The 18,545-nt window shown below is 37.7% G+C and overlaps 1 protein-coding gene across 2 annotated transcripts in view; it reads left to right on the plus strand.

Moving 5' to 3' along the window:
- Positions 1–18,545, plus strand: part of LOC121442245 (RNA-binding protein 27) — a 72,821-nt gene that overhangs the window by 43,585 nt on the left and 10,691 nt on the right. Inside the window, exons 9-19 of one of the 2 annotated variants that reach the window (XM_041643710.1) lie at positions 2,015–2,179; positions 5,911–6,060; positions 8,547–8,691; positions 8,991–9,144; positions 10,214–10,510; positions 12,089–12,229; positions 13,940–14,059; positions 15,744–15,818; positions 15,946–16,110; positions 17,250–17,354; positions 17,449–17,637. In XM_041643710.1, coding sequence (XP_041499644.1) covers positions 2,015–2,179; positions 5,911–6,060; positions 8,547–8,691; positions 8,991–9,144; positions 10,214–10,510; positions 12,089–12,229; positions 13,940–14,059; positions 15,744–15,818; positions 15,946–16,110; positions 17,250–17,354; positions 17,449–17,637 — 1,706 coding nt within the window. The remainder of the gene's footprint in view (positions 1–2,014; positions 2,180–5,910; positions 6,061–8,546; positions 8,692–8,990; positions 9,145–10,213; positions 10,511–12,088; positions 12,230–13,939; positions 14,060–15,743; positions 15,819–15,945; positions 16,111–17,249; positions 17,355–17,448; positions 17,638–18,545) is intronic. The other variant, XM_041643712.1, reaches the window with a different exon arrangement.

An 18,545-nucleotide genomic window follows, 5' to 3' on the forward strand; every position in this document is an offset into this window, starting at 1 on the left:
GATGTGGTAGCACAGTTCAAGCAGTGTATGCTCCTGCAGTAAGAAGAGAGGTAATTCACTAGACTCTTGAGAACAGTGGGAGCATAGCATAAGACCCTGTACTAATAAACAAGGTGAAAAAGTAAGGACTGACACCCAAGGTTGTTGTCTGGATCCTCCCACAACACACACAATGCACACATGAACATTCACAGGAATGAGTAAATATAAAACATATATAAAAATTGGAGAATATAATAATTTTTAGTAATAGATTTTCAATTTCTATTTAGTTGATTTTAATGTTTGTGTATTGGAAAATTTGAGGGGCTGGAGAGATGGCTTCTTGATTAAGAACATTGATATTCTTTGAGCACCCACATGGCAGCTCACAACTGTCCGTGACTCCAGAGTATGCACACCTTTTTCTGGCTTCCATAGACACCAGACATGTATCTAACCAACTCACAGCCTCCTTTCGTAATGTTTGAATTGCATGTTTTCTGTGATTTTAACAGTAGAGATTGTGCAAGCTTGCCCTTTAGTCTAGTTACTAGTTATATATAGTAGGCCAATTTGTGCTGAATCACACATTTAAAGCCATCATACAGATTGGCATTACATTTCTTTTGTTTTCTCTTGAGCATTGTGCCTCTTGATTATTTGTCACAGAGAATTCTGCTGTAGGACATGATTAGGACTATTTTCAGATGATTGAGGATATATTGAATTGCTGTTGCAATGTAGTGATTCATTCTTTTAAAACAAATCTTGAAAGGTCTGGTGTTCAGTATGTAGTTCAATCATTGGCTTTACAGTGAGGTTTGTCATCTCCTTTTCTCCATGCCTGTGGACAGAGAAGATGGGAGATGTTAGCATCTTTCTACTATGAAATCAAGTGATTGCGTTGAGGTCTGTCTTACCTGCATGTGTTAAAAATCTAAAGGAACTGTACAACTTATAAAGACTTTAATCACATATTAAAAATTTTCTAACCTTGCTTCATTATGTCTTATGTTACAGTGAATGTCTGACTTTGTGGTATAAAGTATTAACTAAATTCTACAAATTTATGTTTCATATGTTGCTGTCAGGGAATGATACTAAATAGAAGCCAAAGGAAGGTTTTACTCTGTGATACTTTGGATTTTTCCAATCCCGTTGTGTAGAATTTGTCTATATATGTATATACATGTGTGTGCATGCATGTGTGTCTGTGTCCCTCCGTGTACTTTATTTTGAAACATGGCGCCTAAAAGCCAAAGTCATTTACTATATCTATATTTGGTCTGTTTGCATTTTTCTTCATGTTTTTTTTTTCTTATCATCCACTCTGGTGATTAACAAATTTTCACTACCTTTTGAATTTTCTTCTAGTGAATACTTACTCTTTTTGAGGCTATGGGTATGGTAGTTTGTTTTGTATTTCTTATTATTCTTTTCCTGCTTTCAGATATGGGAGTAGTATATTTTGTGCAGAGTTGCCATTTTTGTGATTAGAGGGGCATGTGCATGACAACCTTTCTATCTGCACAGCTCATTAATATCACATTCTTTGCGAACTATAGCTCAAGGTGCCTTTCTGTAACTTGATGGTTCATTGTTCATCTTTAGATAAAATAGCGTACATTTACTCCATTTATGATTCAAAATAATAGAAAGCCAGGTATGGTGTTGTATACCTGCATTTCCAGAAGTTGGGCTATGGAGGCAATAGGATCAGGAGTTCAATGTTAGCCTCAGCTATATAGTAACTTTGAGGCAAGCAAACCTCTTTCAAGAGAGAAGGAGGAGAAAGAGAATATTCTGAAAGGCAGATTGCACAATGCTAGCTTCTTTGTACCTTGAGGCATCTGAGCCAGTTGCATGTCTGTGCTTTCTTGAGTTAGAATCTCAATAATGTCTTTCTCACTACTGTTCTTGTTGTTGTAATTTCTCTGTTCTTGGCTCACAGTGTCAGGAAGTACATCACTGCCTCAGAAAAGCAAGCTTGTGACTTTCAATCCCAGCTGCCCTCCTATTCTTTCCTCTGTAGGACAGCCCATGTATTCTCGTGAACATGGTGCTGCTGCATCTGAGCGACTTCAGTTGGGGACACCGCCTCCTCTGTTGGCAGCTCGTTTGGTGCCACCTCGAAACCTCATGGGATCCTCCATTGGGTATCATACCTCAGTCTCCAGCCCCACCCCTCTGGTCCCAGGTAAGCTTTGCTTCAGATGGCCATCCACCTCACTGATCTTTCATACCTGAAACTGGTCAGCCTAACATATCAGATGACCTGGGAATCTGACCTGTCTAAAGTTCCCTTTAAGGTCTTGGGTAGAGTGTTCTTTGTTTCTCTGCTTCTGTGGTTTGTCCCTAGTGGTTGTTGATGATTAGGCCCTCTGTGTGTGTCCGTCATCTCTGTTGTCCTGTATATTTACATTCAGTGCCTTGGTAACAGTCACATCTTCCTTAAGGTAGATAGGAAGATGGTATCTGCTTGTGTATTTTCTACTTAATTACTTACATATTACAAGAAAAACTAGGGTAATTATTCTTTGAAATAAAACAAAAGTTCAGGTTTCTTGCTGCTCGTGGATAAACATAGTTTTTTCCCTTCTACTCCATTTGGATAGATTGATCATGATGACTAATAATTTTGAAAATTATTTCGCCCTATTGATATGTGTTTTGAAGATCTGTGCTATACTTTGTTGGTATCTTGTTAGTCTCTCTATTTAAATTCGATTTCCTCACTTTGCCTTTAGATTCTCACTTTTCCTTTAGTTAGTTCAGAACTAACTAAAGGGTTTTTAAAAACAAAAGAGGGTTACTATATAGCCCAAGTTAGCCTTGAACATGGAATCAGCTGTTATAGGTTTGCAGTTGTGTGCTACCATGCCTGATCTGACTGTAGAACCATTGCATGTATTGGGGTTCTGTGTACACAGTGGTCATAGAACTAGGTAGGTCATTTGATTGTGTAAATTTCAAACATTTATATAGCCTCAACTGTGGGAGAGTTTCTGTTCATGCTAGACAATGATTGAAAACTTTGAACCGTACTTTGTTGATTTGCTTAAATGTTGAAGTAGTGTTTATTTTGTTAATTTTTAAAGTTGGCATGTGTCTTAGGAGGGTTACCATTGCTGTGATGAAACACCACGACCCAAGAAACTTGGGGAGGAAAGGGTTTATTTTATTTGGCTTATGCTTCCACATCACAGTTTATCGTCAAAGGAACAGGGCAGGAACCTGGAGGCAGGAGTTGATGTAGAGGCAATGGAGGATACTGGTTTGCTCCTCATGGCTTGCTCAACCTTGCTTATAGAAGCCAGGACCACCAGCCCAAGGATAGTACTACCACCCACAATGGTCTGGGCCCTACCCATCAATCACTGATTTAAAAAAATGCCTTACAGCTGGAACTTAAGGAGGCATTTTCCCAATTGAAGTTCTCTCCTTTCAGATAACTAGCTTGTTGACATAAAACTAGCCAGGACAGCATAACTGTGGAATCTGTGGAATTTGTTATTTTACATATCGTCCTCAAACTATTACTCAGATATTTAACATACTTAAATTAAAAAAATAGATAGGACCTGCTTTTAAGCTATACTCCATTAAAGAACTCGTTTCTCTTGATAAGTAATAATTCTGTCTAGTTGACAAATGAACAAAAAAATTAAGGGCATGGATCATTCAGCATAATCCTTGCCCCTAAATTGTGAAGAACTAAATTTGAATCTCCAGCACCCACATAAAAATCTGGGCATGATGACATATGTCTATCATTCTGGCATCAGAGGCTGAGTTGAGAGAACTTCCTGGGGTTTGCTGGCCAGCCACTGTAGTTAAATATCAATGAGAGACTTTATCTCAGGAAATAAGATGGTGAGGGATTGAGGAAAACACCATGCATTGACCTCTGTCTTCACATTCATGTGTGTACATGGGAAAAAAAAGGGAAAAACTCAGAGCAGGAGCTGACAAAATCAGTATGACGTCCAAGAATGCTCTGACAGAGAGTTTGGTTCTATTAGGTCATCATTAGGAAACTGTAGGCTGAATAGAAGCATTGAGAATGAGTGTAAATCCTATAATAGGAACATCATTATTACAATAATTTATTAACTTTCCTTAGCCATTCTATTCTGAGGAGGGACTATAGACCTCAGTGGTGACTAATTTTCAAAATCATCATTTTGTTACAGAGAATCAATATTTAATCTGTTGACGTTCTATACCACGCCATGAACTGTCTTAAAAAGTGGAAGAAAAGAAAGTGAGGGAATATGTGGATGTGAAGAAGTATTGACCAGCAGTTTTAGTTTTGGTGGCCTATGTCTCAGTTGGTTGTTCCTCAGTGTCATTTAATTGTTCTAAACTTGAAGTTGGTGTTTTGTGCAGAGAGAATATGCTCATGGAACTGAAAATTGGGGGAAATACAGTACTCAGGGCAAGCTTTGCTCTAAGAGGGTGAGAGAGATTTAACTTATTTAGACAGTGGCTAAAGATTTATACTTTTAGAAATCTGGAAATTCCTAAGGGGGATTGTTTGTTTTAAGAATTTATTTTATTTTATTTGAGACAGTCTCACTATATCAGTCTTGCTGGCTTGGAACTTAGCCATGTCAATCAGGCTAGCTTCAAACTCACAAAGATCCACTTGTGCCTGCCTCCCAAGTGCAGATATTAAAGGTGTTGCTTCCACACCTCACTTATTTTACTACTTTTAACTGTGTGTGTAAGTCTGGGTGTGGGTGTATGTATGTGAGTACAGGTGCCCACCCCATCCAGAAGAGGGTGTTGGATCCTGTGGATATGGGGTTGTTCACTGGTGGTTGTGAACCAAATGTGGGTGCTGAGAACCCAGTTTGGGTCTTCTGCAAAAGTAGCATGTTCTCTTAACCACTGAGCTATCTCTCCAGCAAGTAGATCATTTGTGAGCCTACATTTTGTACCATATAAGTGGCAACCATTAGTAAAGATCTGAATGAGATTGATCTTGTAGCTTGAACTTTATATGAATCATTAAATATATTTTCCATTATGAAAAAAAGGGAAGAAACACAAGAGCTTCTGAATCATAACCATGAAAAACAGTGTCTTCAGTCTGTTTTACTCTGATTTGATGTAGAATATGAATAGGTTATGTGCCATTTGGGGTTTCTGTCATTCTTTTCAGAATTGCTTTTAATACTAATAAAATAGTTACTTGGAGTTAGAATTTTCAAAGTGATTTTTTTGTTTCAGAAAAAGTATGAGAAATATAAAGAAAATACATTGGTGAATAATAGGGTGGTATTAAGATAATTATAAATACCTAGCCTTTTTATTTGAAATACGCTTTGGATAGGAAACAAGTTATTATTTCTTTATCTAAAAAAATTATTTTTTGTTGATTACAGAAATATCTAGAAATTGAGACACAACAATCTGAATAATGTGTTAATGTATGTAAAAATTGGTGATGAAAATATGTATTGTTATTAGATTAAGTGATAGTATACAGGATAGACATTGCTGAATGGATTGAGAGTAAACACTGTTTGCATTTGAATGTCTGTATGCTTGTAGTAGTAGTACTGTTTACTTTTACTCCTAAAAGGAATGTCCGATAGAACTCAAAGAGAAGCGTATGCAGATGATAGAATTATATATATATTTAATATTTATTTATTATGTATACAATATTCTGTCTGTGTGTATGTCTGCAGGCCAGACCTCATTACAGATGATTGTGAGCCACCATGTGGTTGCCGGGAATTGAACTCAGGACCTTTGGAAGAGCACGCAATGCTCTTAACCACTGAGCCATCTCTCCAGCCCTAGAATTATATTTTTTGAAGAACACATAACTTGAATAACTATTTTTAGTAACAAGGGAATAATTCAAGCACTCTCTGATTATCTAAGTGGGTTTTTTTGTTTTTTTTTTTTTTTCAGATACATATGAACCTGATGGTTATAACCCTGAAGCTCCTAGTATCACCAGTTCTGGCAGATCACAGTATAGACAATTCTTTTCAAGAGCACAGACACAGCGTCCCAACCTGATTGGCCTTACATCTGGAGATATGGATACAAATCCAAGAGGTAAGAATGCCTTTTTCTGGTGATACACATTATGCATCAGTTTATCAATGTAGCTAATAATTTGTGTTTCTGGTCTCACTTGAGGAAATCAGACTCCTTATACTTTTTAAAGATGCTTTGTAATCATTTCAATAGTTTTATAACAATTTCACTTCTAAATTTTAGTGGTATAGTTAGAACATATATATGTATATGTATGGTGTGGGACAGTTCTGTATTCTGTCAATTATGTTTTAAATAAATGCTGATTGCTGATTGGCCAGTAGCTAGGCAGGAAGTATAGATGGGGCAACCAGACAGGAAATAGAGGTGGGGCAATGAGAACAGGAGAATTCTGGGAAGGAGGAAGCCCTTTCCTCCTCAGTCCTGTCCAGACACTGAAGAAGGAAGATGTGACCTGCCCTGCCATGTGGCTAGCATATACTAGAATAATGGGCTAAATAAGTTATAAGAGTTAATAAGAAGCCTGAGCTAATGGGCCAATCAGTTTTATAACTTATGTAGACCTTCTGTGTGATTCTTTGAGACCTAACAACTGTGGGACCAGGCAGGACAGAAACCCCAACAAGCAGGCCCTCATGTTTTATATATATATTGCAGTGTTCTGTCAGCATGTATGCCTGCAGGGCAGAAGAGAGCACCAGGTCTCATTACAGATGATTGTGAACCATCATGTAGTTATTGGGAATTGAACTGAGGACCTCTGGAAGAGCAGTCAGTGCTCTTAACCACTGAGCCATTTCTTTTTAGACACAGAAAATAGTAATACTTTTTAGTTGCTTTTTTAGATAGGACTTCAGACCATTTTAACTGTGTGCTAGGCACAGTGCTAGAGTTTACATGCAAGAAGGTGAGATGACTGGTCCCTTTCCCTCAAAGAACTGATCAAAGGTTTATTTTCTATTTTGAGTGGTGTAGCTTCAAACCATTAATGTTATAAGTCTAAACACTGTAAGTAAATTAGCATTTTATCAATTAACTTCTTAAGATTATAGCTATATACTCAGGCCCAGTGGCACATATTTTTTATCTGTGTGGAGGCAGGAGGACCAGGGCTGAAGATTATCTTTACCTACATAGCAGGTTCAATGCCAACCTGGGCCACATAGACCCTGTCTAAAAACAAAACCCCTAAAATTAAATCTATCAGGACCTGCTTCAAAGTTTTTAAGATATAAACCTTTAAAAAATCAAGCTATGGCAGTTGTGGTGGTACACACTTTTAATCCCAACACTCAGGAGGCAGAGACAGATAGATCTCTGTGAGTTGTAGGCCAGCCTAGTTACGTAGTAAATTATGTGCCAAACAGGGCTACAAAGTCAGACCCTGTCTCAAGGTGCTGCACAAATCAAGCTAAGATTAAATAAAAGCATATACTTATAATGTGGGTTCTTTCCCTTCCTCGCTAAAATGTTAACTTATATCTAAGATAAAATAGGGTCCTATATAAACACAGAGCTGGGCATGGTGTCTATAATCCTAGTGAGTGCCGAGCAGGCTGAGGCAGAGAATTACTTGAATTCCAGGCCAGCCTGTGCTACGGAATAAGACCTAATCTCAAAACAACAAAAATGGGTTGTAGAGATGGCTCAAAGGTTAAGAACACTGGCTGCTCTTCCAGAGGACCTGGATTCAATTCCTAGCACCCACATGGCAGCCCACAACTCTCTAGGGGATCCAGCCCCCTCACACAGACGTACATGTTGGCAAAACACCAGCACACATAAAATAAAAATAAATCATTAAACAAAAAAGAAAACAAAATAATATGGTAATATTTCATATAAGAAAATCATACCGGGTGGTGGTGGCACATGCCTTTAATTCCACCACTCAGGAGGCAGAGGCAGGTGGATCTCTGTGAGTCTGAGGCCAGCTTGGTCTACAAAGCAAGTTCCAGGACTGGCTCCATAGCTACTGAGAAACCCTGTCTCGAAAAACCAAGAAAGAAAGAAAGAAAATCATGATTCTTTATGATGTCAACATCTTGTTGGATAATGACAGGAGGTATATAACATCTCTAGTACTATTTGATCCCTTGTCAAAGACAGTGATTATTATATATTTATATTATAAAAAAGTAAGTAAAATTATGTTAACATATATAAAATAAATGTCTTGCTTTTTCCAATAACTTTTTTCATTCTTTGATGATCTATGCTTGAGTTAATCATCACACTGGATTGCCTTTGAGGTTTTAAGCTTGCATTTTAACTTTTTGAATGTAAAGAGTAATTTGTAGGTTTTTTTGCTGATAGATATTTCTAAGAAGAAAGTGGTAAACTAGACACAGTTGTGCATGCTCCTAAAACCAGCCTTTGGAAAACTGACGTAGGAGATCAGTGATCTTTTTCTTCAAACAAAACAAAAATAGAAAATGGTAGTAAATGAATGCTGTCCACAGGGCCTTTTAGCTTTAGACTAAATAACCCAGTCATTTGATGTTTCCCTAAAATATAGTAATGGAAATTTTTGTTTTCAACAGCTGCTAATATTGTCATCCAGACTGAACCACCAGTTCCTGTTTCAATTAATAGCAACATCACCAGAGTAGTCCTGGAACCAGAGAGTCGAAAGAGAGCTATTAGTGGTTTGGAAGGACCACTTACAAAGAAGCCTTGGCTGGGAAAGTAAGATGGTTTGGCTTATTTGAAATATGTAATTGATGCTTGTATTGTTTCATTTGTTAATAAAGTAGTTAAAATTATCATTAACCTTTGTTGGGAATGGTGGTACTTATCTTTAGTCCTAGCACTTGAAAGGCAGAAACAGGCAAATCTCAGGGTTCAGGGCCAGCCTGGTGTACATAGCGAGTTCTAGGATGGCCAGAGCTATACAGAGAAACCCTGTATCAAAAAAGCTGAGGACGGGGGGTGGGAGGGAGAAGAGGGTGGGAGAATTAACCAAGATTTATCAATGCTTGTTTCAGGCAAGGGAACAACAATCAAAGTAAACCAGGGTTCTTGCGGAAGAATCAGTATACAAACACAAAATTAGAAGTGAAAAAAATCCCCCAGGAATTGAACAACATTACCAAGCTCAACGAACACTTCAGCAAATTTGGAACCATAGTTAATATCCAGGTAAATTGGCTTTATCAATTACAGAATGCATGTGTGCTGTGAGTCTTAGAAAGTATTACCTGCAGTTCTTCATTAGAGTCAGTGGTAATTTTGACATCTTTGCAAAGTGATGTGTTTTTTTATATATCAGTGTATTCTATTCTATATTCAGTGTATGTGTATATAATGGAATTATTTAGTTGGATTTGTTCTTGAGGATTCATTTGATTCTTTTCCGTAGCTCCTTCCTGAAAACTGAACTAGTTGCTGTTGTTTTTATTGTTGTTGTTGTTGTCCAGAGGTCTTGGTCTGAACAAATGAACCACTCCCTCCCATTATTATCTAAGAAGCTGTGATTTTTGACATATTATCCAAGATCAGATCAATTGTAGTGACAGTATAATTTTTTGGAAGTTTGACTTTATAAATTTGTGATTAGAAGTGATGATTTAATTGAGTATACTTACCTGTTAGTTTAAAATTTCATGTCCTTAAATTTGTGTCCTTTTTCTCTTAAAAGTTCTCTGTCATTATTCTTTATGGCATTTAGAAAAAGAACTGGGTGGCTATGTAAAACAGTTTTCTCAGACACTATGTTGACTACCACAGCCTTAATAAACAAACAATAGAAATTTGTTCTAATGTAGGAGAGACAGTTTGCAATTAAAGAGCGTGAACTGCTCTTCCAGGGGACCTGAGTTTGGTTTCCAGCATCCTGATTGGGTGGCTCACAACTGCCTATAACTCTGGGGATTTAATGCTACTTGTACTCATTTGCTTCAGAGGGATGCCTTCTTAGCTTGTAGACACCTGGTTTCTCACTGTCTTCATATAGCATAGAAGGAGAGGAGGAGGAAAGAAAGGAGCCATGGAGACCCCTTCCTCTTCTCAGAAGGCTACCTTAACTAAAATAGTTATGATCACAAATGCAATACTCCATGTAATCTGAATCTGTCCCTAATCCTGTTCTCTGTTGAGGGCTAGGGTTTCTTCATAAGGATTTGGAGGCACATAATTTAGTTCATAGTACTGGACCACACGTATTTAACGACTATCCAAGTTTAAGTTGTTCCCATTATTTTCTTTAAAGGTTGCTTTTAAGGGTGATCCAGAAGCAGCACTTATCCAATACCTTACCAATGAGGAGGCCAGAAAAGCCATTTCAAGTACAGAAGCAGTGCTGAACAATCGGTTCATTCGAGTCCTGTGGCATAGAGAGAACAATGAGCAACCAGCACTCCAGTCCCCAGCACAGCTCCTCCTGCAACAGCAGCACACCCTGAGTCACCTTTCACAGCAGCACCATAGCCTGCCACAGCATCTTCATCCGCAGCAGGTGATGGTAACCCAGTCTTCCCCCGCGTCAGTCCATGGAGGTATCCAGAAGGTAATCATATTTACTAATTAACACTCTAGTCTCACTTCCCAGACAGTATTTTCCAACTCACAGCCCTGACACCTTTCACATTAGAGTTGTTCATGGTTTAATATATAAACTACCATCATCTGGTTTTCTGAGACCTCATTATTATAGAAGTGCAGATTCTTAGATCTCACCCATCCTTACTTTTATTAACTAAGTAATTATTTGGTGTGGGCATGGGTAGGTGCGTGATGTGGGTGGGCGTAGGCCCAAACTTGACACCATGTGTCTTTGTCAATCCTCTCCACTTTATTACTGAGGCAGGGACTCACTGGATCATGAGCTTGCCAATTTTGACCATTTTCCTGGGGATCCTCTGTTTCTTCCTAAGTACTGGGATTATAGGTGGCTTTTATGTGGCTGTGGGGATCTAAACTCTAATTGAGCTTTTACCCAGCCGTCTCATCTCCTGAATCAATTCCTCTAGGAAATGCCCAGGAATCTGCTTCAGAGGACTTTGCAGTGTTCTAAAGCTAAGAGAGCTGCTCTGTAATAGAGCAGCATGACTCGCCTAGGTCTAACTTGTTTAGCTTTGCCTGTAGAACAGAATTGGTCTCTAGATAGGAGCCTTTGAAATCTGATGCTTAAGAAGTATCTACAGCGAGGCATATGTGACATCTACCACTAAATTCTGAATCTAGAGCTGTTTTGTGCATTAGAGCCATTCAGATATTGATAGTAATAATTTTCATCTAGGTTACTATCGTTAGGGTAAATGCATTTGATGAAAAAACAAAAGCAAGCAGGCATCTGAGGCAGAAGGCTGCTGAGTTTGAGGCCAGCCTATGCTACACAGCAAATTCCTATTTCATAACATTGAAAAATATATACATGTATATTCCTTACAGTATATAGTCTCAACCTGCTCCTTAGCATCTAAACCGTATATTTTTCTTTGTGTTCTGTTTGGTATTCGGACCCAAATGTGAATACTTGTCCAAGATGTTGAATGAATGGTGAAAAATGTAGCCAAAGATTATCTTTTTATTTCCCTGTTTATACTGTTAAAAAACCTATCTTTGCCAGGCAGTAGTGGTGCACACCTTTTATCCCAGCACTTGGAGTCAGAGACAGGCAGTTCTCTGTGAGTTCAAGGTCAGCCTGGTCTACAAGAGCTAGTTCCAGGACACACTCCAAAGCCACAGAGAAACCCTGTCTGGAAAAATAAAAACAAAACAAAAACCTGTTTTTGAAACATTGTATACTTAAGAGAAGATTTTTTTTTAAAGTTACCAACAGTTTGTGTGTGTGTGTGTGTTACTGTGAAATACGTATTTTAGGAGTTAAGGATTGAATCAAGGGACTTGTGCACACTCAATACATGCTGTACTATTGAGCTCCTCACAGTTAGGACCTGTGTTAGATATCCAAAACAATATGGATAATAAGACCATCTGTATATTCATAATTCCCAAAAATGTACAATCTTACAGATAATCGAAGTATTCCCTTATTTCAACTTTAACTTTTATCTTAAATTTGAATCATTCTTGGGTGTGTTTTTAAACTTATATCACGTAGATGTTTATTTTGTACTTGCAGATGATGGGCAAACCACAGACCTCTGGTGCCTATGTTCTTAACAAAGTTCCTGTTAAACACCGTCTTGGACATGCAAGTACTAACCAGAGTGATACACCTCACTTGCTAAATCAGTCTGGTGGTTCTGGAGATGATTGCCCGGTATGCATTCCTGTGATTTCCATGTCTATTTAGTCTTTCATTCAATGGCATAAAAATTCATTACCATTAAGGGGTATAGTCTCTTTCTCAACAGGAGAAGCATGACATTGGAAGTGTACTTCCAATTTCCATAGCTCAGTTAGGAATTAGCTGGTTAATTTTCTTTTATTTAGAGCTATCTAAAAATTAGAGAATTTTAACTTTTAGGTGCTTATTGTTAGGTAGTTATCCTTATTAGTCTCCTCCCACCCCCATTACCACCACCCATTTTTTGAGATCTGTACCCAGGCTGACTTCTAGAAGTTCATGGTCCTGCTGCTTCAGGCTCCCAAATGCTAACATTAAAGACATGTACTACCACATGTGACTCTCATTTTTCCTTTTAGATATAATTAAGAACCTAGTGAGGACTAGGGAAATGACTCTTAAAGGTGACTTGAGTTGGGCTGGAGAGATGGTTCAGTGGTTAAGAGCACTGCCTGCTCTTCCAAAGGTCCTGAGTTCAATTCCCTCAACCACATGGTGGCTCACAACCATCTGTGATGAGGTCTGGTGCCTTCTTCTGGCCTGCAGACATACAGACAGAATATTGAGAATATTGTATACATAATAAATAAATACCTTTTTTTTTTTTTTTTTTAAAAAAAAGGTGACTTGAGGTTGGTTCCTAGCACACACCCTTAGCAGCTGATAGTTGCTCCCGGGAACTGACACCCTGTTCTGGCTCTGTGGGCACTGCATGCATATGCACAGGCTCACACACAGAAACATGCAACACATTAAATTAAAAATAAATAATTAAAATCAAAATCTTAAATCAGTGAAGGTAATTCTGTGAAAATCTGTTGAATGTCCTACTTTTACTTTTGGAATATATCTGTTCAATAACTCTAGTATAATGGTTATTATAGACAGCCAGAGGAACTCTGAAAAAGGAAAGTGATAGAGAATAGTTAAAAAAAATATTATAAGGTTTGTTACTAACAGATTGATGGTGGCACAGGAATTAACAGACCAGTGAAACAGAACAGAAAGCCTAAAATAGACTTCATTTATTATATTAAATAGCTAGTATCAGATCAGTGAAGAAAATAATGGGTGTTCTGATAAATCCTATTAGTATAAGTGGATAGCCATATGGAAAAGATAAAATTATGTTCCGCTTTTAAAAATTACATAATTAGATTCTAAGTAGACTTGAGACTTAAATGCTAATGGAAATACTAGATAATTCAACTCTCATGAAATGAAATTTGGCAATGTTAGGCAAAAATTATATATGTAATATAATCTTTTTAAGAATGTAAGTACACTTGTATATACTACTACTAATTGTATGCTTTTTATAATTCTGAAAATCCCCAAATGTCTATCAACAAGGCACTGGTTTCATAAAATGTCATATATCTATACAGTAAAATGCATTTAACTTTACAAAGAAATGAGGATTACTTTTTTTTTTTTTAATGTACCATGAAGTGTACACCATGAAATGTATTTTAGGGCATAGTGAACTGAGCAAAATGAATTTTAAGACTATATAAAAGGCTGGAGAGATGGCTCTTCCAAAGGTCCTGAGTTCAGTTCCCAACAACCACATGGTGGCTCACAACCATCTGTAATGAGATCTGGTGCCCTTTTCTGGCCTGCAGGTGTACATGTGCATAATAAATAATAAAGAAAACATCCTTTCCTTTTTTTTTTTTAAAGGTATTTTCTACTCCAGGCCATACAAAACCAATTTACAGCTCCTCAAACTTAAAGACACCTTCAAAACTTTGTTCAGGATCTAAATCTCATGATGTTCAAGAAGTTCTTAAGAAGAAACAGGTAAGGGCCTCCATTCTTGTGCCTGTGCATTACAATACCTTTACATTTGTGTTACTGTAGAGCGATAGCTATGACATGCTGTACTTTCTCTTCATTTAATACACTTAAAAATGATGAACAAACTGAAAAAGGCTCGACAGTTGCCTTTAGTAGCCACATTAAATCCAAGGAATAGATTGTTCTTTTGGATATGAATATTAAAACAAGAGCCTTAAGTACACCGAGCTATAACCACTAATATTTTTTATATGTTACATTTCTTTTTTTGTGGGGGTAGGGGGTAGGGTCAAATCAGGATTTCTTGTGTGGTCCATGTTATTCTGGAACTTGTTTTGTAGGTCAGGCTGGCCTCGAACTCAGGTCCTCCTGCCTCTGCCTCCTGAGTGCTGGGATTAAAGGTGTGCACCACCATTCCTGGCTAACATTTTGTTTTTTTGGTTTTTTTTTTCATTCATTCCATGAAGAAAAGTAGGCAGTTTTCTTTCTGTTTTGGGGGTGGGTGGGATGAGGCTGGGAATGGAAACCCCAGGGCCTGGCACATGCTGTATAAGTATTTTTCCACTTGGCTAGACCTGGGTTTTCCAGTTCCCTTTAAAAATAAATAAAAAAATAAATAAATAATTTATCATTATGTGTGCAATATTCTACCTGCATGTCAGAAGAGGGCATCAGATCGTATTATAGATGGTTGTGAGCCACCATCTGGTTGTTCGGAATTGAATTCAGGACCTCTGGAAGCCAGTGCTCTTAGCCTCTGAGCCATCTCTCCAGCCCTCCAATTCCCTTCTTAAAGTCAGATAATGTTACTCATAAGTATAACATGCTTATGGTTCATCATATGACTCAGCTTGGAGTAACTGTTGTTTTAGGTGTAAGCTGTTTACATAGAAAATAAATTTATTTATTAGTTTATATAGCCCTGGTTGTCCTGGAACTCATTATGTAGACCAGGCTGGCCTCAAATGCACAGAGATCGCCTGCCTCTGCCAGTGCTGGAGGAAATTAAAGACGTGTGCCACCGCCACCCCAACCCCCTGGCAGAAACAGATGTTTATATGTATTGTCTCCATAGAAAGATTCAATTCTCAGGAATGTAGAAACAACATTTTCCAAGTTAAAAAAAAATTGAAGCCAGGTAGTGGTGGTGCACACCTTAATTCCAGCACTCGGGGGCAGAGGCAGGTGGATCTCTCTAAGTTCAAAGCCAGCCTGGTCTATAAGAGTAAGTTCCAGGACAGGCTTCAAGGCTACCCAGAGAAACCCTGTCTTGAAAAATTAAAAAAAAAAAAAAAAAAAAAAATCCTGATTATTCACAATTTATAGTCGTATCTCATAATTTAAAACTTTAAACTTCAGAAATAAAGATTTGGCCTATTATACTGGAAAGTGAAAATAATTTGCTTTTTTTTAAAGATACAAAGTATAGATGTAAATTTTATAGTTGTACTGGAATTATTGGGAAAGTTATTCAAAGGCTTCCTTTTAGGTTTTTTGGTTTTTAGACGGGCTCTCCTTGGGTTTTCCCTTCAGTCTGGAGATTTTAGCCGTGTACTAGCCATGTCCCACCCCAGCTGCTGCGCTCATCGGATTTTGATGGAGGAGGGAACGTCCATTTCAGAGAAGAAGAAGCTGATTCTTTTTTTTTTTTAAATCCATTACTAACTTCCTTCTTTCCTTTATTCAGGAAGCAATGAAGTTACAGCAAGACATGAGGAAAAAGAAGCAAGAAATGTTGGAAAAGCAAATAGAATGCCAGAAGGTAGAGTAAGAACTCATCCTTTGCATTCTGAAATGTCACATAGAAATGATTTACAAAGTTATAGTAGTAAAGCTTTAGGGCTTAAATTTGCTTAGTTTAGACTTATTTTTTTCTGATTATTTTATAGATGCTAATTTCTAAGCTAGAAAAAAACAAAAACATGAAACCAGAAGAAAGAGCAAATATAATGAAGACGTTGAAAGAACTGGGAGAGAAGATCTCACAATTGAAAGATGAATTAAAAACGTCTTCTGCCGTCTCCACACCATCCAAAGTAAAGACAAAGACGGAGGTATCCAGTTGCATTCCTCCTCTAGCAAACTTACAGAACATCTGTGATGTGCTTGGCACTTTGAAAGTGGAGTGCGACCCATAGGCAGCCCCTGAACCAGCTGGTGAAGTTACTACTGGACTAGTAGGAGAGAATCAGGCCATTAGAGAATAATTTGTTTTCACTGATGCTATAAGTTTAAAGTCCTGTTTGGACAGATGCTGGTGCTCGAGTAGACCTCAGCCCAAGTGCATTTTAAACAGGTGTTGTACCAGTGAGTATACGTATACATATACACCAGCCCTAATGAACTGCCGGATTTTAAACAGGTGTTGTACCAATGAGTATACGTATACATATACACCAGCCCTAATGAACTGCCGGATTTGCCTTTTATATGTTTAAAGACCTAAAACTTTGTTTAATTTTCAGGGAAGATGTGGTTGTTTTTTGTTCTGGGAGGTGTCTTTGTTTATATGTGTGGTTTATTTGAAACGGGGGTCTCTCTATAGCCTAGGCTGGCCTGTGCCTTTTGCAAATTACATGAGGCTAGAGAAAAAGAGCTCAGTAGTTAAGAACGAATACTATTTTCCAGGGGACCCAAGTTTGGTTCCCAGCAGCCACATGAAGTGGCTTCCAGCTACCTCTTCCAGGGAATCTGACACTCTCTTCTGGACTCCTTGAGCACTATGCAAACCCCCATATAGATATGCACACAAATACATATAATAAAAAATAAAGAGCATGTGAAGGCAAATCTTCATAGCTACCTGAAGACCAGTGATTTATCTGTTACAAAAAGGAGTGGCAATACTTAGAGAGTTCAGTCTGAAAGTAATTCTGTACTGTTCTTTATACGATTTTATATTTTATTTAATTAACTAATCATTTTAAAACTGGGTTTCATTCTGTAACCTAAGATGGCTCTGATTTGAGGCCTGGGATTATAGGTGTGAGCCACAGTTGTGTAAAATTGATAAATATTGTAATTGTGCTGGCTGTGTATGCAGTATTATGTCTGTGAAGGTTTACTTCCTCAGAGCACCCATGTCTTTTCTGTCCTGTATTTTTCAGAAGCCTGGCATTGTGTAGCTGTAATGCTCTGAATAAGATCTTAGTGTTTACTTGAAGTCTCCCTTTTCACTGTTAACTTTTCTCAGGCGCAGAAGGAGCTACTAGACACTGAACTGGATCTCCACAAGAGGCTCTCTTCAGGAGAAGACACAACAGAATTACGAAAAAAGCTCAGTCAGTTACAAGTTGAGGTGAGATTTAACTTATATAACATCTCAAAAAATAGATTTTTCTCTTTATTTAATGAAGGATTAATAATATAGCAATGTGCTTGTTGTGATTTAGGCTGCAAGATTAGGTATTTTACCTGTGGGCCGAGGAAAAACCATGTCCTCTCAAGGTCGAGGAAGAGGCCGAGGTCGAGGAAGAGGGAGGGGCTCACTAAATCACATGGTAGTGGACCACCGCCCCAAAGCACTCACAGTTGGAGGATTCATTGAGGAGGAAAAGGATGAACTGCTTCAGCATTTCTCAGTAAGTTTTTCATATAACTCTTGTTAACTCTAAAAACAATGCACTCAGCACTTTGTTTGTTATAATCTATAAATATCAAATGATTTCTAGGTTAGTAATGTTAGATGTTAAAACTTGGACTTTACCAATTTTTTATTAATGTATTTTTCAAGGTCAGGAAGTAGGTTTTTCTCTGAAATTCCTTAATAATCTTTGTAAACATATTTGTAGTGGAACAGCATTCCAAAGACAGACTTGATTTTAGGATAATTTCAGTTTACCAGGTATTTCTAGGCAACAGATTAATCTGGAATAGAGACAAAACTCAAATTATTAGGGCAGTAAGCATATTTATTCTATATGCAGTGTTGACATTCACTACAGACAAGTAGGATTGACTACAGACAAACTTGTACAGTATATTCTCTTTCCAGCTATTTATTCATTAATTCATTTGTTAGACATTTCTGAATTAGAGTTTCATAAATGAGTTTTTGTAATGTTAAATGACTTTAAGTATGAAAAATATGTGAAATTTTATACAGTAAAGTCTCTTAAAGTTTTAGACAGGGTCTCAAGTACCCCAGGTTATCCTCAAACTTCCGTGTGTAGGCAAGGATAACCTTGAATTTCTGATCCTCTTGCTTCCATCTTAGTGATGCTTGGATTACAGGCATGTATACACCAACGTGCCTGGTTTTTGGTAGTGTTGGGGATTTAACTAAGGAGAATGTGCTTCCTAGGCAATCACTGTATAAGTTGAGTCTTATCTCCAGTCTCCAGTGATCATCTTTTCTTCAGATTCAACATCAAATCTTAAACTGCCCACTATGATTATACAGATGACAAGTACCAGAGCCAAGATAATCAGGTTTCCAGTCCTAGGCAACTTTTTACAAATTACATTATTTATTTGGGAGTAAGGGTGA

This window comes from Microtus oregoni, unplaced genomic scaffold (genome assembly GCF_018167655.1).
Source record: "Microtus oregoni isolate MIOR12 unplaced genomic scaffold, Mior012 000088F_ref0000325, whole genome shotgun sequence".
NCBI lineage: Eukaryota > Metazoa > Chordata > Mammalia > Rodentia > Cricetidae > Microtus > Microtus oregoni.